General features: G+C 43.4%; 1 protein-coding gene across 1 annotated transcript; it reads left to right on the top strand.

The window, feature by feature from the left end:
• The first annotated feature begins 513 nt into the window (after window positions 1–513).
• Clrn3 (clarin 3) lies at window positions 514–13,756 on the top strand. The gene is made up of 3 exons (XM_005402012.1): window positions 514–883; window positions 8,771–8,950; window positions 13,185–13,756. The coding sequence occupies exons 1-3, from the start codon at window positions 655–657 to the stop codon at window positions 13,454–13,456; spliced, it is 681 nt and encodes a 226-aa protein (XP_005402069.1). The 5' UTR covers window positions 514–654; the 3' UTR covers window positions 13,457–13,756.
• The last annotated feature ends 8,202 nt before the right edge of the window (window positions 13,757–21,958 follow it).

The following is a 21,958-nucleotide window of genomic DNA, read 5'->3' as shown; positions in this document are numbered from 1 at the left end:
AAATACAATCCAACTTGAAAGAGGAAATTTGAAAGACACACCTCCCTAGTAAGGTTTAAAAATAAGGATGTGCAACCTAAAGGAAGTGTTGACCTTTCTCTTTCTACTTGACAAAACTTTAACCTCCTTAAGTTTCCCTTTGGGAACTGTGATAAGAGACTCATCATTAACCAGTAAAGCACTTCTTGAGGGAGTTGGGGCTTTTTGATATTGACTGCTAGAATCAATACTACTTTGAGGGTATAAAATCTCAATTGTCTGATTATTTGGGAATTATGATTCTTTCCTGGCATTGTTAATGAACTTGCTTCCATGATATGACATCTTCATGACATGCCAAAAGATTATAAATTAATTGTGTGATCAGTCTTGGCAAGACCATGCCCACCTCCTGTATTATGCTGGTTGGCTATGCTGGTTGGCTGCAACCATAGCAACCTCTTACTCCAGACCAAAGGTCAGCCGCTGTAAAGATTTATGACCATGTTCATAGTTCAAGGTTCAGTAGCAAAACCCTTCCTGGGAAGAGTGAGGTTGTATATCTTACAAAAAAGTATTAGATTTCATTTCTAGATACTGGACTCCAAATGATAAGGTCCAAAACTATTACAAGAAGATCTTTGTTTACCCCAAGGAACTTATTTTCTTGAGAAAATGCCGACAACACAGAAAACATTGATGTTCTTGTCCAGCTTTGTCACAAGTCTTGGATCTGTTGTCGTAATTTGCTCGATTCTCGGCACTCAAGAATGGATCACCAGTACACTTGCTATCATGAATTCTTTTTCCAACGGCAGTGTTATCATCACTTATGGTCTTTTTCGTGGTAAGAGTACTCAAGAATTGCTTCAAGGACTTCCTGAACTAGACAAAGATTTTGAAGGTAAATAATAAATTTATTTGAATAGGTATAGTGAAATTGAATTAAGGTTCATGTCATTTTATATTTGGACCAAATAATCAGTTAAAAATAATTTCCTTGTAAGCTTGTAGTTAGACTAAAGATGTAAGCCAAATTTTGAATATCTGCCATGTCATAAAGTTAGCTTGCTCAGTTCTGGTTGTTGTCTATTATCACAACAGTCTAAATAATTCTAACATTGGCTGTCTCAATGGTACCTATCAAGTTTACTGACAAGTAAGTAATTGAGTAAAAATATGTAGTAGCAAGATGGTGTTCCATAAGTAGCAGGAACATTTTAAACGATATTGTTGTGGATATTTAGATGTAGTAGCAATCTCTGTGCTGAATTTCATAAGTAAGCAGAGGGGAAAAAATAAAACAGAAAACATAGTCAGCCATTTGTTTCTGTTTCTCAACTTAGTTTCTTTAATTGATTTGATTTTGCATTCTTCTCCCAAAAATATCTCATTGTTGGAATGCTATTTAAATTCTACTAATTCTATTAATTGTGCATTTCATACAAATTTCTATTTTTCCTGAATTCTTATATAATAGTGCCTTTCTCTTAATAGATAGAAAATAAAAGTTTGCTGAGAAGAAGTTGATTTAGCTACCTGAATTTGAAGTTTGATAGCCACCATTGTGCTTTGTTTTTGTTTGTTTTGTTTGTTTGTTTGTTTTCTCCTCCGGTATCAGGAATCGAACTCATGACCTTGTGCTGGCCAGGAAGGCACTGTGCCTCTGAGCTAAATCCCCAGCCCCCACCATTATGCTTTTTAATTTAAAAATTACATTTGTAAGTCATATAATATGTAAGTAGACTTTGTTTTGAACACTGATGTATGCAAGTATTACCCAACTATTATCAAATATGTAATCTCTACCTTTTAGATTATGAATCATCATCAGTTAATCAGTTATCTTCTTTGCTAGAGCCAGATTACACTGAAAATCCTCAAAAAGTAATGAGTATCACCAAATTCTGCTCTATTTCTGCATAGGATTCATCACATTTGCTAATATTAGCTTTAGATTTTGAAATGAAAGAGAAGAATGGGTGACAATGCCTGATTGTAAAGGGCCAAAATAATTCAATGAACAATAGGTCAATTGACTGGGAAAATAATTGGTCAGACCCAGTAAGGAAATACTCCATTGTGCAACTGGACTACTTGGGGGAATTCTGGCTGGCTATGTGTGTCCTACTCTGCCCAACATCCAGATAAGGTGTGAAAAATTCTACATGTCCAGCCATGAACAGATTATCTTTGCTATTCCAGAAAGTCTGGTTATTTAACTCTAGTTCAAAAAATGTCTCTGAGTAGCTATATGGAGTTAATAATTCTTAGTTTTTGCAGGCTGATCAGGCCTGCAATCTCCCAAACAAGTGGATGGTAAAGGCTTAAATAAATGAGACAAATGAAATAATTTCAGATCTCCAGGAGGGTCTAACTCTCTTACAATATTTTAGATTCTCTAGGTTAAAACCCAGACTTCCCTGGGCTGCCTGTTTTTATTAGGTTTTCAAATAAAGGAGGGGAATACTGAAGAAAATGAAGGAATCTCTTCAGGACTTGGGAAACTCTTTACAGAATTCTCCAAGTAATACTTAAGTTAATTTAGAAGAACTAGGTTAACTCAGGAAGGCCTTCACTGCAGGAGTGAGATGCCTGCAGCTGCAGTCTCCTTTTAATTAACTGGGGTTGGAGCCAAAAGTCCTCAGCTGTGGCTTTATCTTGTTCTTTGAGGCCTCACAGCTTCACCCACCATTACAGGCCTCAGTAGGGACAGTGACTCACAAATAAACATGGAAAGCCAATTGGTTAATATAAATCCTGCTCAGAGCTGCTTCATAGTGGTCTCCATCATAGCTGCTCACGAGTAAGGCACTAGGATATTGCTGTGGCTTGTGTCTAGATGTTCTTTCCAAACCCTCTTGTGGTCATAGGTGGAAGGTTTTGGAGGTGGCTGAACCTAGAATGTGTGATACTGGACTTAAGGATGTGATGCTTAGATTGATCTATTGTGTGATGCTAAGATTAAGGATGTTCCACCCTAGATATGAGTGCCACCTGCCCTAAGACAGAAAAAGCATTGCTGTCCTTGCGGTTGTCCCTTGTCACTTGTTGCTTCTTCAATACTTTGTCACTTTGCTGCCTTCTATATAACATGATCTGTTTCTCCTCTACAAAGCCCAACTGTCATGCCACCCTGCGTTAGAGCCAGCCAACTATGAACTGAAATTGCTATAAACTGTGAGCCAAAATAAACCTTTCCTCCTTTTTTTTGGTACCAGGAATCAAACTCAGGACCTTGCACTTGCCAGGCAGGCACTATACTGTTCAGCTACATTCCCAGCCTTCCTCCTTTAACTGTGGATATCAGGGTATTTTGTCTTGGTAAGGAGAAAAATAACTAACGACAGGATTTGCATACATTTCCTGGTCTTGGTCTTAGCACTTAGGGCAAAAGAAAGATGCTCCAGCAGTTAAGTTCAACACCGGCCCTATATGTAAGGGAAATGGTACATGCAAGTCTCCACAAAAGCAAGGGCTCCAGTGGGAACAGGGTTCTGCAGAGTCCTTGGGGTATAGAATTCTGAAAAGACATACATAGGAGGACTCACACTTATGATGGTTCACTTCCTCTTTGGTTTGGGACCTTGGATGCATCCAACAGAATCCTTAAAGTCATTCCTTTGACCTTGTTTTTTGAAAATATCTTCAGGGCTCAAAGAGTATAATATGTAACATTTATAATATGTAACACTGGCAATAATAGCAAAATGGGGTCATGTAGGATGTGGAGTTCTTGTGAATGTAATTTCAAATATTACTCAGCCCAAATATTGTTCAGAATATATAGTTTTATGGAATCATTTTAACAGGAAAAGTTTCCAATGAAAAATATTTCTATTCACATGGCACTGGGTATCTTTATTCTTGGTCCCAAGAACACTTTGGTTGGTAGGTAGGTGAGCACTTTGAGCAATCACATTGCTACAGTGGCTATTCTCTGATCACTTGGATGCTGGCAAAGAATTTCTGCAATTGACCTTCCAATTAAGTATGAATGTATGATTCAATTTAATAAGAATCTCAGGGAGTGAGACCCTGACCTAGTTGGTATAAAAAACTTCCCAGGTGATTGTAAGACAGAGGGATTCTAACTCAGGCTTGGCTAGGTGCAGGACTGACACATGTTGTGCAGGCTTGACACATGTGTTGCTGTTTTTAAGCCCCTCGCAAGTGGGCTGCTTGAAGTTAAATTAATCTATTGGAGACACCTCTGAATACATCCTTGGGGATAAACCAAGGCTGGCTGGGAAAAAGGCTCAGGACCTACTGGCCTCTGAGTGTTGCATTTGAGTCAAAAAACAACCACAGCTATAGGAGAGCTTCACCCCCGGGTAGCCCCTTGCCTCCAGTCTCCACACACCCATATTTGTTCCCAGGGAACAGCACTGCAGTATTAGACCAAGCTAAAAATAACGAGGAAAATAAATCTGCTCCCAAAACTAATTAATTGCAAAGAGGAGACCAAATGAAGTTGATTTGTCCAGAATGTATGAAGAGCCTGATCCTTATTCTTCCTACCCAGTACTGTACTTCCAACCCCACATAAAAAGACTTTTCCTGGCAAGAAGTCAGCTATCTTTTGCCCCCAGAGATGTGCCCACACTGGAAGGTAGAGATAGGGAGGCAAAATAGGTGCCCTGTAGGGCTCAGCCACTCTTCTCCCAAGATAGCTTCGCAACTGTCCAGGAGGCTAGGGCACCCACTGCAAATTCCTAGGAGCATCAAGACCTAGACTCTAGTGCCATCCTCTAAGATATGTTCCTGTCGTGCACCTCTCCAGTGGTGTGAGCCTCTCCAAATCCTGGAGCTTCACCTGGCCAGGGTCCCCGGCAGTTTCCACCCACCTGGGAAGCTATGGGCACTTCCTCAATGTCAGAGGTCTTATGGAAAACCTGAACTTGAAGGGTAGATGGCAAGTGGGGCCGGAGGGGGTTAAACCTCTCTTCAGGGAGAGCTCAGATGGCCGGATGTCACTGAGTTTTGTACTTTCTCCACCTCCTGGCAGCACAGTTCTGCCTCCCAGCTGCAGGGTCTGCTGGCATGACATTCATCTCCGTGGCCGTATGTTCTTGGCCCTTTTCCGGGGGCTGCCAGAATCAGCGCAATTAGTCCCAGTTGTGAGGTGGCTTTCCTGATTCAGATGCTTGCCCCCTAAAAGAAAGAAAAGAATGGCATGTATTTGCTAATTTCATAGGCAGAGAGCAGCTGTCAGATGCTATGGAGGTTTATTATTTCATTCTTGCTAACTTTTATCGAATTTTCAGCTTTCATTGTCTGAGTTCTGAGGCAGGAGCTAGAGGGGAGATACAGCTGTCATACCTAGGAGGCAGGAAATTCAGAATGCTGAAAAGTAGTTTTACAATGCCGCAGTTATAATTAAGATGAATTGTCACCTTAATATATGGGAAAGTATGAGTCATCACGCTCCAAATTGACTCTCTTTTGAAAATCCCACCTAGTAGGTCTTGCTGAAAGTCAAAGACAAAGTGAAGTCTTATTTTCACTTTCCAATGAACTCTGAAAATGTGGAATGTTAACCTTTCACCAGTAAATATCCATTTACAGTTTTAGTAATTGTGAAAATTAGAAAAATACTTCAGGGTCCTTCATATGTGTCGGATATAGGATATGTTTCCCACATTCATGTTTTTGTTTTCTAGTTAAATATCCAAATTGTTTCTTTGGCTCCCAAGCTTTTTCAGGAAAAGAGTTCACTTTGTCCCAGAGCGTCCCCTGGAGAGAGGCTGGTTTGTGCTGAGGGGGAAATGATTCTGATTCACAGTGACTAAGCACTGAAATATTCTCAGGGTCCAGCGTATGCCTCTGACCAGGTGTGTCCTTCTGGTGATTACTTTTTCGCAGTCTTCCTTTGATTTCACCTTCCTCCGGTTTCAAAGCAAACATGTGCTAAATTAGAGCAATGTAAATTCCCTAACCACATCTCCACTGAGAGTGGGAGAAAGAGCAAGAGACCTGGCCAGAGGTAGGGCCAAGGGAGGCCCCACCCCTTAAAAGGCCAGTCCCATCAGACCCCAGCCACCTCTGCTGGCAACTTGGTGGCCATCATGACTGTGTTTTTAGTTAGCCCACACTATTTAGTGTCTTTGTCTGGGATGTAGGGCAGAGAGGAGAATGCTGAGGGTCTAACCATGCTCTGTGGATCATTAATAAGAACTGAGAACCAGTCCAAAACATCATTAAGATAAGGACAAGTAGGCTGTACCTGTGCTAATTGAACTCTGCTCCCAGTGTCATTCGAGGAATGAAGTGTTCTCTGGCCAGGGGGATGAAGTCATTGCCCACATGCTGCTCGGAGGATTATTTCCCTACTTATGTCTGCTTCTTTGTTTCCCTGGGCTTACAAGGGATGGGTGGCTATGCCTGCCATGTACAGCATTCATGTTCCCTCACCCTTTTCCCTTTCCTGTTTTTCTTTCTAACATTTTCTCATCCCTACATCCCTTGCCTTCTTTTAGCTGGTGCCAAGCATGACCAACCACTGCTGCTTCTAGGGATTTTCCCACTGCCCTTCTAGGGAGGCTTCTTGCTCTGGGCTCAGCCAGGAGACCCTTTGGAAGCCTTTTCTCTCCCAGCGAGACCCCATTTTCCACCATCCCCTGGGGACATGTTTCAGATACCCTGTTGTGGACTTTGATGCCCACTCTGTCTAGGGGAAGGAAGGAAACTTTGTCTCACAGAGCACTACTGATTAAAAAGAAAAAGAAAGACAGAATTAAGATATCCAAAGTGGAGTGGGGTTATGTTCCTCTACAGGATTTGTGCCTGACGCTGTTAGGGTCCTGTCTCTGTCGCCAGTGAGCAGCACACTGTGAGCCAGAGTCAGGCTCAAATGTTGGCAGGGATGGGAATGAGGAGGGCTGGCAGCAGCTTTGAAATCTTCAGAAGCAGACTATTCCTGAGAAGTGGCCTTTGATGGGAGTACATCCCTCCTCAAATACTTGGAAAGGCTGCTGGGCAAGACAGGAGCCAGTGACTTTTGTATCATTCCACAGGGCAAAGCAGGGGCCCTGGGTAAAGTCATGGGGATTTATATTTGGGCTCGACATGATGAAGAACCTTATGAAAATGAAAATGAAGGCGCTGTGGGGAGGAATGGGCTGCCTTGTTGAGAAAGGGAGCTTGAAGCAAGTACATCTTACAGAAGGAGACTGGGTGGCCCTTCCGTGGGAGCTCACAGTACACAAAGCTATGGAATCGAGAAACCTGGGCTGGCTGGTTTCTGTTCTTTAAAGCTGCTTTGGGCTAAAAATGTGAGAGTCTCCAAGATTCTCTCTCTGGAGACCTGAGAAACAGGAAGTAGAAAAAAGCCTGTGACTAGTTCTTACTCAGCCCTCTCTGGCTTACACTTCTTAATTTCCATTGTTTTCTTAGTTTATATTACTGTCAATTCCAAAATATCTCTCCTACACTATTTTTTCCCTGTAACTTCTTTTTTTTTTTTTTTTGAGATAGGGTCTCGCTCTGCAGTTCAGGCTCACTTTGTAGCCCTGGCTCACTTTGTAGCCCAGGCTGGTCTCGAACTCGCAACTACCCTCCTGCCTCAGCCTCCCAAATGCTGAGATCACAGGCATGCACCACCATGCCTGGCTTCCCTGTAACTTCATAAACCATCTCTGTAAACATTTTACTTAATGTGGGGGGAAGAGTGAACTTCAGGGAACACATGATGACAGCATCCCAGTGATGCTTTACAAATGTGTGGCTGGGTCCACCTGATGAGGATCATTTGTTTTTTTTTTTTTTTTTTTTTTACCGGGAATCAAACTCACTGCCTTACGCTTACCTTACGCTTATCTTATGCTTACTCACAACCTTACGCCGCACAGACAATGTGCGGCTGAGCTAAATCCCCAGCCCTGAGGATCATTTGTATTATGGCAAAAAAGCAGCTCGAGGAGACAAATGCCAGACAGGAGGGCTGCTGGTGATCAGAAGCCATGAAGAACTGATGGCTCATGGCCCAGGGCTCCTTTGTTGTATTTAACTTCACTGTGGATACATGTCTGGAGCTCCTTTGCAAGCAAGAAATATGCAATCATTATTAAATGCTGTTAGCTTGGAAAGGAGTCTGAAGGCTCATCCAGGGGCCCAATTCCCAACTACCTGCAGTGTTAAAGTTCCAGGGACTTTGGGTTTTCTTTATCCCCAGGGAAATGGGATCTGGACCAACAAACACCTTGGTTTGTATCAGTAAGAGTCATTTTCCTATCCCCACTACTAGCCTGAGGCTCCCACCCCATTGGTTATCCCCCATTTGCCTGTCCTCTTCTTGTGTTCTCTTGGATGACCTTGCCTGGTTTACTAGATTCCCTCCAAAGTCACAGGGCTTATGGGATCCTTACTGAGGACACAGTATAACAAACCCTTTAAGTGTCTCCAAAAGGAAGCAGAGTTAGAGTTCAGAGACAAAAGGATGCTGCCATGATGAAATTGCCAGAATCCCATTGGTAAGCACTGAGGCCAGAACTCACTAGTAGGGAAGTTGCAGGTATTGAGGACTCTTTGCTGGGGCATGGGGGTTGTCTTTAAAACTGAGATAAGCATCCAGCCATTGCTTTACTGTGCTTGTTCTTGATCAATCACAGAGTCAATGACTAGCCCAGAGTAGGAATGGGGTCTTGCTCTGTCAGGTCTCAGAGATGCGTAGCATTTGTCACTGACATATGACAGCTGCTAATCCCAGTATCTAAAGTGAGAGAATATGAGAAGCCAGACTGGAGGTGACGTTTGCATTTTTTTGCTCTGTACTCACCAAAACTTGTTTTAGTTTTAGGGATATTGAACAATTCTTCCCCCAGATCTCTGCAATTGGTGACTGTCCTGTTCCTGGTGCTCGGCTTGCTCACTTCACTGCTGAGTTCAGGGTTTACCTTCTACAACAGCATCAGCAACCCCTACCAGACGTTCCTGGGCCCAGTGGGTGTGTACACCTGGAATGGAATCAGCGGTGAGTATCCCTGAGAGGTATGCGCTCCGCAGAGAACCACATCCTTTTTCTCTCCATCTCTCTGCCTCTCACTCATACACATGAACACATACACTCATGTCCCACCATGGAAAATGATAAGGACCTACCATGTGCTGGGTCCTGTATTGGAGACTGAGGTTTATTTTGGTGGGTCTGTAGCATTTATTAAGTGTGTCTTGAAACAGGTGTTTTAAGTGCACTGGTGATAGGTAAGAAGTCGGGTGATGAGGAGTGTTAAAATAGATAAATCAGTCTTTGCTTCTGAGGACCTGATATAAAGAGTAAAAAAAAAAAACACTATGTGAACCAGCAAAACACCTGCTGGACTCTTGCTGTGTGCTTATTCCAAAACTAGGCTCTACATGATGTACAGAAGCACATTCATGCGTGCACACATACACACTTATTTACCCTCTTTCCTGCCTTCATAAAACGGAAGCCGACTTGGGTGTTAGAGTTGCATGGTTTGTGAAAGAACCACACATAATGTCATGTAGGAGACTCTGAGCCAACACCCTTCTTGTGGGCTATGTGGGACCCAGGATGCTGTTGTGTGGTCCTGCTAGGTGGTTTTGTTTCATGGGCGGGTGTTGGAGTAGAGGATAGAACCTCAGTGAGAAGTAGATCCTAGCTCTATCGTAGTAGCTTGGATTCTCACTGGGTCTTGCCATGGCTCTGTGGCTAATACGTTTGCCCAGAAGCTGGATCAGGACCAGTAAAGAGATCCTTTGCACCATCCCTTCTGCCTTCAGTGTCTTGCCCTTGCCAGGCAGCCACATTTCTCCACTCTGTCCTTCATCATAACTTGATCTAGGAAACAGAGCCCTGACCTACTAAGGGTATGGTTCCAGAGTAAGCTTCATGTGAATTCCCATGATGCATTTTAACACAGGGAAGATGCTCTGGATACTGAGGTGTCAAAAAGTCTTGAAGGAGCAGCTGTGGACAGCTTCCTCTTGTGCCTGCATGGAAGATCATTTTTACTACTTGCCTGGAGAGTAGAGAAAAAAGAGAGGGGCTGGCTGTAGTATTGGTTTGTTTGCACGGTCTAAGCATACCGCACTTCTAAAGAGCAATAGTGTTACTGAATGCAGAGTTGAGATGTGCAAGCTGTAATGGACACTACTGTCTCCTGTCATTTAACAGCGTGAGTGCCAAGGTTAAGGGATTTAGCTACAAAGCAAATATACTCACCCAAAACCATGATTCCTCGCCTCAGGCTACTGCCATGATTATACTTCACCTCAGGCATCTAAACCAAAGACAAACCTATTGGCACCCATTGCCAGGGTAAAAAGTAGATTATTTTTGTTTTTGCTCATGCAACTAAGAATCTAAGAGAAGATACTTCAGGCATGGCTGGATTCAAGGTCTTGGCTCGTGTACTCAGAACTCTTGCCCTCATCTCTCTATCTCTTGATCTTCCCCATTATTTGCTCCATTATTTTGCAGCTGGTTCCATCCTCTGAAGGGTTCTAAGCTCTGGGCAGCTCCAGGAGGAAAGATCTATTATTTCCCAGCAATTAAGAGAGCCTCCTTAGGCAGACAGAATTGTTCTCTTCTATGGTTTGACCAATCTCATTAGCCAGAAGAGTTCATTGAACTATCAGTCTACCAATTAGCTGAGGACACCTGCCCACCTTGGAGCTTGGGCTGCGCAGACCTTTCTTCGGCTCAGGGGTGTGGTGGAAGAAGAGTCAGTGCTCAGAGGGGAAGCAGGAGCCAGTGTCAGGGTGGAGGCCTGCTGTGGGCTGTCACTTCTACATGTGCAGTCTGTAGGGCTCACAGCCTGTTTCCCTCAAGCTCCACATCTCCTGCCACAGCTAAGTATAGGCTGATTTTGCACAGGTCAGAGGTCTCATGCAGTCCGTGGAGGAAAACATGAACAAAGAGAATGGGCAGCCTTCTCCCCAGCCCTTCCTATTTCAACCACAAAGAATTGTGTGGTGGGGAGGGAATACCCACCTCCTGCATACACACACACACACATAATACTCCCAGGGGCAAGTTCTAACAGATAGGCAGGGGCTGGAAGCATCTGAGATTTCTGTGTAATATTTGCACTCTTAAGAGGAGCTTAGGGGGAGGTTTTGGCAGCCATGGCTTTTTCTAAGTGCGCTGTGTGATTCCTTGGGTCCCAGTTCTTTGCAAGCCAGGCTTTGCTCTCTGGGAACTCCTGATTTTCTTCTCTCACTTTAAGTGTTGCAGAATTTAGTGAAAATTATAAGTTTGTGGGTCCAGAATGGCTTGTATGCAGAGCTGCCATCCCAGCATCCTAGCCTTGGGGCAGCACTGTGACTGGTAAGCCTATGTCCAGCTAATTTCTGCCTGGAAGGAATCATGCCAACCTCTGTGGGCTGGCTTTGCGCCTATTCTCCTGAGCTGGCAAGGGTGGGTGGGGTCCAAGAGGGTAGCAAAGGAAGTGGTTTCTTGGCTTGTGTGGGTTGTAGAAAAGCAACAATGCCACCTTCCAGTCTCAGGGCCTCAGGCCCTTTCCCCCACCTCTGCACTATACTGGTCTGGTGCAGCCTGGTCATTGCTGCAGGGCATATCACTGCAGAATTTCACAGACTATCTGCTCTTAACACATCTGTGTCTTAGCTCAGGAACTCAGGAAGCAATGAAGTAAGTGACATGGTCCAGGAGTGACAGGCTAGGGCTGAAGCCACTGTCTCGAGGCTTTAAGAACCCTTCATCTACCCTAGAGCCTCTTTAGTCCCTCACAAACCCTTCTGTACCATAGATCTGAAGAAGTTGGCCAACTGGAAGCAGTGTGGAGCCTAAGGCAGGATCCTGGCATCCTGTCCCCAAAGGGCTCTCAGGTCAGCACTGCATCTAGGTGCTGGCCCCTTCCAGTGCAAATCAAAGCTCTAAGCAGCCCACTTTAGAAAAACGCATTTAACCCTGTGTTCATCCTGCCCCTTTATGATTAAGCTTTTATAAGAAACTTCACAAGAGGTAAATGGAGGATAATTAAGGCGTATGTAGTGCCTGGAGAGGATCAGAGGAGCAGGGCTTTTGTTCATACAAATTATTAAGAAATAAAACCATTATTTTGAGAATGAAATCTGACATCAAGGACTGTTAAGACCTTCTTCTCATACAAAATCCCTCTAATTAGGGCCTCTCGGAGGACCGTTTGGAGAATTTCCCTGCATGTGGGTTACAGCCAAGGCAGGTTTGACGCCAGAATGTCCATTGAGCTCAGCACATCCTGTATGTGTCAGCAGATGAACCCTGAAGCACGTCTGTCCTGGGGATTCCCCTGAGTTCACTTATGGTCTGTCTGACTCTGCCTGGGCCCCAGGGCTCACCTCACTTATTACAAGACCTGAGCATCCCCCTTCCCATCCTCCCCTCTAACCCTCTTTAATAACAACTTTTTTTTGAGCTACGGGTCACGTGCTGTAGAATCTACCCAAGGAAGGAACAATAGTCAATGGTTTTTCAGCATTTTAGACATGTGCAAACATCATGAGTCAATTTTAGAATATTTTCACCAACTCAAAAAGAAAGCCCATGTCCTTTAGCTATCACCTGCTTCCCAGTCTACCTTCTGCCCTAAACAACCACGAATCTGCCTTTTTTGCAGCTCCTTTCCCATACTCCAAAGAGTCATGTAGAATGAAATTCAAACTCCTAAGCCAGCATTCCCTGCTCTGCAGGGTGGGCCTCTGTCCATATCCAGTGCTCAGGACCCTGAGAACCTCTCCCTATTGACTAGGCTCCTCTCTCAGTCCAAGGGGCAGCTGGCTCACTGCCCACTCATGTCTTTGTTGAGGCTGCTTCCTCTGTCTTTGGTGCCGCTGGTCTTCCTCTGCCTTTCTGGGTCTTCTTCAGCCATCCCGGCCTCTCTAGATACTTGCCCTGCTGACTCTCCTATCCCTTCATCCATTTGCTCCTTCATTCAGCACACTAACTACATGCATTGCCCTAGGAAAGGAGATAGTTGATAGACCACTTGCTCAGTAACTGTTTCAGAAGGAGTTTAATCCTGGAGGTTTGTTCCTGGTCAGACACTGCCATGCACAGTGTTCCATGCTTTCAATCCACTTTATGTTTTACCTTGTCTTTATATCCTTTCCAGTGCTTGAAAGATAAACTGTAGTGTAGATAGGCAATAAGTATCCACAAAGTACAGGCGCCATAAAGAAGACAAGTGATAATAAAAACGTATCTCTGTGTCATTTATGAAATTTAATCTTCTTTTCAGCATTCTCCACTTTCCTGACAATGGTACTATTTGTGGGGAACACGCAGTCCAACCGACTTTCTCAAGAATTGTCCCTGAAGCTTTATCCAACAATCACAATCAGCAGAACGACCCACAGTTACGGATACTCATTTTGGCTCCTACTACTCATCATTCTTCTAAACATAGTCACTGTGATCATCATCTTTTTCTACCAGAAAGCCAGATACCAGCAGAAGCAGGAGGAGAGAAAGCCAGTGGAATATGCTCCCAGGGATGGAATTTTATTCTGAGCTTCATTTTATGTCCTTTTGTCATTGTGTCTGTTCCATTTCACATCAGCTCCTCAAGCAGGAACTTGTTGACTTCTATGACCATCAGTGGTAAAGTGACTGTCATTTGTGGTAGCTTTTATATCCCATGACACTGTGTTGCTCATGGGTATTGTCCCCTTGGTGTTTCCCCACAAGAGTGGGGGAGATGAGTGGAAAAAGTGTTGTCTGTCTAGGTAGTGTTCAAAGTAGTAGAATGATGATGAGCCTGGCGATCTCTCCAACCTGGTCTCATCTGAAATAATAAAGGTTTGCAATTCACTCCTTTTCTTTGATGAGCTCAAAGCACTTCAGCACCTATGACCTCATAATCCTCAGGAGGGACCAAGTACTTTTTTTTAAAATTTATTTTAAAAATAAAAGGAGGAAAACATGAACAGACAGACAACCTTTTACAAAGTAGTAAAAGAACAGTACAGACAATACAGAGTTACAAACAAAGTGGTAGGAAATTAACAGTGCTTGTTGTATTACATATTGATACCTTCAAAGTCAAGTATTTTTATTCAACCTTATGATGAAGACTCCTAGGTACAGAAAGATTTAGTACTTTTCTTCCCAGGACCAGGAGTTGGACCCAAAAGGAGACACGTGGGAAAAAATAGCCTGTTTTTTTTTTTTTTGTTTTTTTTCTGGAGCCTCAGTTGCTGTTGTATAATTCAAACCCAATGGTGAGTAGTAGACTGATATGTAATCCTCAAACTCAGTTTTGAGGTTCTATCTATAGCGAAGTTTTTGGTGGGAAGACATTAAATGTGAGAGCAGGAAAAATAGAAAGTATAGCTCTATGATCTGTTTGTTAAGCAGGACATAAGCATTATTTTCAGTTTCACAGGATTGTGGCAAAATGAGTCAAAATGGAAATGAAATATTTTAACAAGTTCTAGCAACCACTCCAGCAGCCAACCCTCGGCATAGTTACTGCAGACCTAGGTGTAGCTGGTCACATGGGAGCACGTCACGCATCAGCAGACTCCGGGTCAGCCAGAATCTGAGGAAGACACGGGTCAAGCAGCATGCCTTGCAGGCATGTACTCTCTGAGTGGAGATCAGGCCACATGTGAAACTTGGACATCGGAAAGCCCTCCAAGAGGAGGTGCCATGAAACTGGTTCTGTTTCTTAAGAAGACAGTTGGACAACTAGGAAAATAGAAAAGGCACCAAAGTTAATTCCACCTACTTTCCCAGTAAGACATTTTCCCAGAAAATTGATCTGAAAATATTTTGAGCTTGACTACTCCACAAGTTGGCTCAGTTGAACACTGAAAGTGTTATAAAATGGTCACTTTTCCTGTCTTGGTAGAACAAGACCTAAAAGGACCAGAACTTTTTTTTTTTACAAAGTGTAAAGGAGCAGTCTTTCGGTAAAGAACATATTGTTTAGGAAGATGTCGAAGTCGGATGACGCTCTTCCTTATTATTTTTTAACAATCTGATTTAGAAACCTGCACTGGTACCTGTGGCACAGCCAGCATGGTGAGAATCTGAGTATTTGCTCTCATGGAGTTTGCTATAGAGCGGTCAATACAGATACCATGAGCAATCACTCGATTCCATTTAAGAGAAGTTCTTTATTACACAATTATACTCATTCTTTGAATGGTCTGCTTGTTCTCTCGTCCCCCCATGCCCCACCCACAGTAGTACCAATTTTAAGTTACTCTATTACTTTATTCTAAAACTTGGAACATATTTTGGAAATCAGATCATCAACAGTGAAAATGTCTCAATTCTTAACATCTAGAAATATTTACGGTCATGATGTTGGGTCATGAAGAGCAAATAGAGGCAGGTGACAAATCCCTGCCAACAACTGCTAGACAGGCACTGACATGTCAGTGTCAGTGACATTGTGTAACGGAAAGAGCACAGCACTTACTTATCTCAGCATCTGGGCAGGGCTTGGTTTTCTGAGGAGACACAGCTTCTTAATCTTTATATCACAGGTGACCTTTAAGGAACCATTTAATACATGTGAAATCAGGTCAATGGAATTCTGCTTCACAATCTGGGATATGAGAAAATGGCTTCCTTACTCCATTATAAGTAGAAGGTAATGGAATTGTACATTTGCGCTCAGCAGGCATCTCGTTAAGGAAGGACTCGACCTGTGTACTGCTTATAAGCACAGACAATGTTGAAGGATACAACATGGATCCTTGTTCCGGCCACAAGATGGGTTGTTTAGTGACCACCCATACCACTGTCAGAAGGACCTATTTTTTGGAAGACAAAATGCTCTTGCATAGTAGTTTGCTATTTTAAAACTACTTAGTAAATGTGAGTTTTCTTATATTTCTGGAATACATACACTTGAAACACTACTTTGAAGATATCTGAACTATATCATAGAATCAGAGTGTTCCTGGAGTCATGATATGCCCCTTAATTAATACATCTGGTCTTAGGGTGAGATAGGTTACAAGATTCATTCATGTTTCCAAAATTATGTAAAATATCATATTCATCAATTTTACAAATACATATAACCTTCAGAGAAATCAACCCTTTACACTAACATCAAAAGATTGCTGTACCCTGATGAGCAACTCATCAGGGTGAGTAAACTCAGGTGAAGAACTCTGGGAGACAGGAAGTAACTTTCAGGTGTGCTTTGCCATTGTCATTAGATTTTTATTTGATTATCTCAACCAAGATGAAGGGTTAGATGAAGCATTGTCCCTTTGGATATGGTGCTTCATGGGGTCTAAAGCATGATGCTACAGCCAGTCTCTCATGGCTACACACCCTCTGCTCTCTCAGACATTACAGTAGAGCTGCAGGTATACATGTTAGGCCCCTCCACCCACTCAGGCTCTTGGAGGATGGATGCCTGCAGATCTACCAAGGATGGGCAGGTACCAAGAAGAACTTAGAGTGAATGCTCCTGCTACTTGCCCAGGAGTCCTCAGCAGCCTTTCTCTTATGCTGGAACCAGTGGTTTAGCATGGACAGCCTGAAGTGGTGTTTTTCTATAGCCAAGATGGGGACCTGGCCATGGTGTTTGAAGGACAGGGCTAGTTCAAAGTCAGGATCCTTCCTGACCATGAAAGCTTGGCTTGGAGAAAGGCTGGGACTCCTTGGTCTATGGGCCCCTTTGATCTTTTCTGATCTAGTACCCAGAACCCAGAGGGCTTGGATAGACAAGGTCATTAGCCAGTGTTGTAGAAGCCAGACCCTCATGACAACTGAAGGTGTGGTAGCTCTCTGGGATGAGTCCACATTCTTCTCCTCTCCCTTCCAGCATGTAAGCACTCAGATGGGGTCCATTTTATAGTGCTCTAGCATCTCCTAGCCAATTTTCAGAAACCAAAACCATCAGTCATTGCCCCTCCTTGAGCTTCTTTTAGGACTGTAAAGTGAATAATAACTAATAGAAAGGACATTCTGTGAGATTAAGCAGGGAAGTCCTGGAGTCAGGCCACCTGAGTCTGCTATGGATTCACAGCCTTTCTTGAATGTTTGTGAGATGGGAATGTTTCTTTCCCCTATCCTTGGGGCAGCAGTGAGAATTGTACCAGCCTGGTCTCAGTAGCATACTTCTTCTCAGCCTTCAGGGTTAACTTCCAGGCTGCGGTGAGAATAAATCTATGTGCTCAAGCCCTGGATAGCCAACAACTGCCTTCCTCTTGCTTGATTCAGATAAAAACTGTGAGTTGGCAAAATGAAGCTCTGATAGCAGTCCTTAACCTCACCAGGTAATGCAGGGTGTCAATGCTTGACATAGCCAGTTTTTGGTCACTGCTGCTGGCTATCACCATCCAATGCCAACTTGTGCTGGACACCATAGGTGAACTGTCTTGGGTGCTGGTCTCTGCTGCTGGTGTTCATTGGCTGATGGTCTCTGGAGCTCTTTAGTATTAACAGATCTGAGTGTTTATTTGTCTTTCTTTAGAAACAATTACTATTGCTGTAGTACTAAGTCTTAAAAAAAAAAAACCATATAGATATACTGGACCATTGGAGCCCACACTACCCAAGAAATAAATCACAAGTAGGTTCACAGGAACACCAAAGCAAGTCTTTATTTTAGCAGGGCCTGTGCTGCAGCACAAGGGTCAGGACCCAGGAGGCCTCCTAAGACTAAAACCCAAGAAGTGGCTGAGGATTGCTATAGACCTGTTTCAGTGAGGGGCAGTCCTAAAAGCTTGCTATGAGTGTTGGGTATGCAAATAAGAGTCCCAATCCCTCCCTTCCTGATCTTAGCCACTCCAGGGTGAGCCCTCTTTTCAAAAGAGCAGCGATATTGTCTGAAGTGGAGGAGTGGGGGAAGGGCACCATACGGCCTGGCTTCACTTAACCGTGGAATGGACAGTGGCAGTTTGACAGCCAAGGAGGACACGGATGAATAGCTGGGAGAGCCTTGAAACAAACTGTCCCAGTCCACTGGGATGAAAGGGAGCAAAGGGAACTGAGGGAAGTGGACTGGACTGTAGCTGACCAAGCCATATACCACCTCCAACTGATACAGGAAAATGGGAGTTAGATGTTTTTTGTTCATTTCACTAAAATTCTGTAACACATGAAGGAAATGATGAAGGTGAGACCAGTGCCACTACCCTCAGGCTGCAGGCCACATTCTTTTGTTCTAGAGATAAACAAGCACTAAGCAAAAGTACTTAAGCCCAGAAGACTTAATATCTAGGTCTCCAAGCACCCAAGATTGGCAAGTGGCAAAGCAGAACTACAAATGTGTCTCTAGGCCCTTCCCACCTCTACCAGACCAAATTCCACCCATGTAGACAGTAGTTAGCACAGGCCAGAGCATGCCTTCCCACTGATCACAGTCTAAGGATTACTTCTCCATCAATTTTTTAAGAGTTTTTGCCCTGTCCTGGGGCCTGTCTCTCTAACTTCCAAACAATAGCCACAGGCGAAGAAGTAAAATCAGTTTTTAGCAAAATCTCTAACACAGGCACAGAAACTCCCCAAGATATCTGAAATAACCTGCAAAAACCCTGACAAACTACTCCTACTGTATCTACACATACATACGGGTTGCATCTCAGGGTTACAGTCCTAACCGAGGATCTGCACAGTTAACACAGAGGGCATGATTCAGCATGAGCTGTCCTACACATCCAGGACAGCACTCTGGGAGGGACGTGGACTCTTGACCAGAAATGAAAGACCTCTTTCCCCTATCATTGGGGCAGCAGTGAGACTTGTACCAGCCTGGTCTCAGTAGCATACTTCTTTTCAGCCTTCAGGAAATTTACACTTTCACTGTCTCCTCTGTGTGTCTTGTTCAATTCTTTGTTCAAGACACCAAGAACCTGGATAGAAACCTAGTGGGACCCTCCATCCAGTAATGGTAACAAACACAGTAAGTACTGAGGGTGGAGCCAGGGGCAGAAGGGCAGACATTTCCTGCTGGGTAGATTCCCACTCAAACGGGAAGTGTGGTGTTCTTGGGAGGTCCTGTAGGACTTAACACCCATCCTACTCTGTTTGTGGCTCTGCTTCATTCAGAAAAAAAGGAATCTGATTAGTTCCAAGTAAGCCAGGGGATTTGGGTACAACCTGAGCTAGACAAGTCTCCTGGGGAGGCAGCTCTCCCATACACTCAAAAAAAGGACTCTATGATCCTTAAAATAGAAAGTTGGGGCCAGGGTGGTTCCTGATAACCTGAGCACTGGAGGGTGGAGGAAGAATCAAGAAGGGGGTTAGCCCAGTGTGATGTCACATGCCTGTAATCCCAGCACTCGGGAGGCTGAGGCAGGAGGATTGTTGTGAGTTCAAGACCAGCCTGGGCTACTAATGAACAAAAGGCCAGCCTGAAATGCATACTGAGACTCTGTCTCAACAAAATAAAAGATATAGGATTCTGTGGAACTTGAGCTGCCACTTTCGGGTGACACTAGAGGAACTGTAGACTCTGTGAACCTTATGTTCTTCCTGCCAGATGTTCTCATGACACCTTAGGATCTGAACAATAATTAGGCATCAGTTAGAATTTTAGACAAGTCCTATTTTTAAAAAATGTGTTCCTGGTAGCCTTTAGACTGAAAGCTTCAGTTTCAAAATGTTTAGTAAGAAAGAAAAATATAGATAGAAGTGCATTCCTGGTTATATTTATTTATTTTTAAATAATAACACCACTTCTGCTTTTCTGCCCCTTGCTGCAAGAGGACAGTAGGATTCTAATTTTTAACCTTGATCCCTAGGAACATATCCACTCCTCTCGTCTTGAAGCCACTTTAACAGAAACAGCTCATGTAAGTCACTCCTGCAGAGGAATCTGCTGCCCTTGTCATTCGGTGTGGAGATTCAGCAAACTGTCCAGTCTTTCAGGTGTGTGTTCACCCAGTACTCATGAGTTCCCACTTCAGCAGCAACCACAAGCTCCACCTTCAGCAGCAACCACAAGCTCATGCATAATCTTTTGCTGGTTTCCGGGTGCCATGCTTAGTGGGTGTTCACCTTCAAGTCTGTTCTTGTGGGATTCCACTGAATCCCCACAGCAATAGCATATACTGTTTTATGATTAACCCCATTTGGTAGAGGAGCCACTGAGGCTCAGACTGGTTAAATAGTGTATCCATCATTCCACAGCAAGAGAGACTAAGGAGAATTCTGACACAGATCACCCACCAACGTCTGGCCAACAGCAAATGGCTGGGGCCAACAACCTGACAGAGGTACAGTCTGTGTAGAAGAGGGTTGTAAAAAGTCTGAAGTACACATCCAAGTACTAGACTTTGGCCTCCATGGGCCACCTATCAGCATGCGTCATGCTGAGCAACTGAGTGTGCTGGGTTCTTACATTGTTTAAGTGGGTAAACATTCACCTTTTGATTAAAAATGTAACCTGTTGCACCAGCCACTGCAAAGTGCATATTCTCTTCTCGGCTTCCTGAATGGCTGATGGGTTTAAAATCATCAGATAACTTCTTTTTGATGACTCCATCACAGTCTTAATCAGGAATTATTACGCTAGCGACAGTTGGTTTAGTGGAGCGAGAACAGACCATGTTAAGTCTTAAGCCTTGGGACTCCTTAGTGGACAGATGTTTTACTGAGGACTTATTGCTGGAAGGACACAGAGGCAAGTGCTGGGATCACAGCAGTGCACACTATTGACCCAAGGCTTACAGGGGAGCTGGACAGATGATGCAGAATCCACAAGACAAGGTGGAACATGAAGCAGAACTACTGGAAGCTATGTAGCACCTCAAGGGGAACCTAAGCTAACAGAACACTTTCTAGAGGCAGAGGTGGTCTAAGCTCCACCACAAACATCAGTGTGTGTTAGGCAAATACAGAAGAGACTGTATCAACAATACATACAGCAAAGGAAGTTCCCCACATCTCAGACCATTGTATCAATAGTAGAATAATAACATTCACAGAAATGAGAGTTTTGTAGGAACACTGCATAGAACATTCCATATGGAACCTTCAGGAACTCTGACAGGGTTGAAACTTAGAAATGATCTTCTGAAACCACACGTCATTCATACTCATAGAGGAAATCCATGGCTTTCTTGTTTCTTCTTCTTCATTTGAAAAACAAAAAGGTAGCTCCTATGGTGGTACACACTTGTAACCCCAAATGCCTGTGAGGCTGAGGCACAAGGATGCAGAGTTTGAGACCAGCCTGGACAACATGGCAAAACCCAGTCTGAGAGAGAAAGACAGAAAGAGATAGGTAGATAGATGATAGATAGATAGATAGATAGATAGATAGCACTTAATATAATAATATCAATAATATTAATAATATAATAATATTAATACAATATAGCTTATTTTTAAAAAGAACAACTTTATAAACACCAAATTTGACAACATCAAGAGTCCAAGTCATATAGAATGTTCTACAGAATGTTCCCACCAAACTCTCATTTTTGTGAGCGCTGTTATTCCACTATTGATACAATGGGCCTGAGATGTAAGGAATATTACTTTGCTGTATAGAGGTGTTGATACATCTTCTTCAAAAGTCCAGTGAGTGAATAGTGGTATTAATAGGTATATTTAATAGCTATATTAAAAGGCATATGGAAACTTCATTTTCATATTTTAGAATGAGGAATTCTTAAACAAATAGCTTTTAGTTACCAGATTTCATTTTTCAATTTTATGGATTGAATTTGCTCCCCACCTCAATTGTGCCCTAATCCCCAAGGTGACTCTATTTGGAGAACCTTTAAGGTTTTTCTTTTTTCTTTTTTTTTTTTCTGGTACCGGGAATTGAACTCACGACCTTGCGCTTGCCAGACAGGCGCTGTGCCACTGAGCTAAATAAATCCCCAGCCCCTTGGAGAACCTTTAAAAAAAGTTAAATGAAGTCATAAGGGTGGGCCCTGATACAATTTGCCTGGTTTCTATATAAAAGAAGGGATAAACACCACATCATCTGCTCACAAGGAAAAGGCTCCATGGGAGGACATAGTGAGAAGAGTCCCAAGGAGTCTGCAGGTCAAGGAGGGCTCTAAGGAAACCAGCCCTGCAGCCCAC

The sequence above is a fragment of the Chinchilla lanigera genome, unplaced genomic scaffold (genome assembly GCF_000276665.1).
Source record: "Chinchilla lanigera isolate Chin_1 unplaced genomic scaffold, ChiLan1.0 scaffold00076, whole genome shotgun sequence".
NCBI classification, from domain to species: Eukaryota; Metazoa; Chordata; class Mammalia; order Rodentia; family Chinchillidae; genus Chinchilla; species Chinchilla lanigera.
Note: the sequence above shows the minus strand (reverse complement) of the source record. Positions and strands in the feature narration are given on the sequence as shown.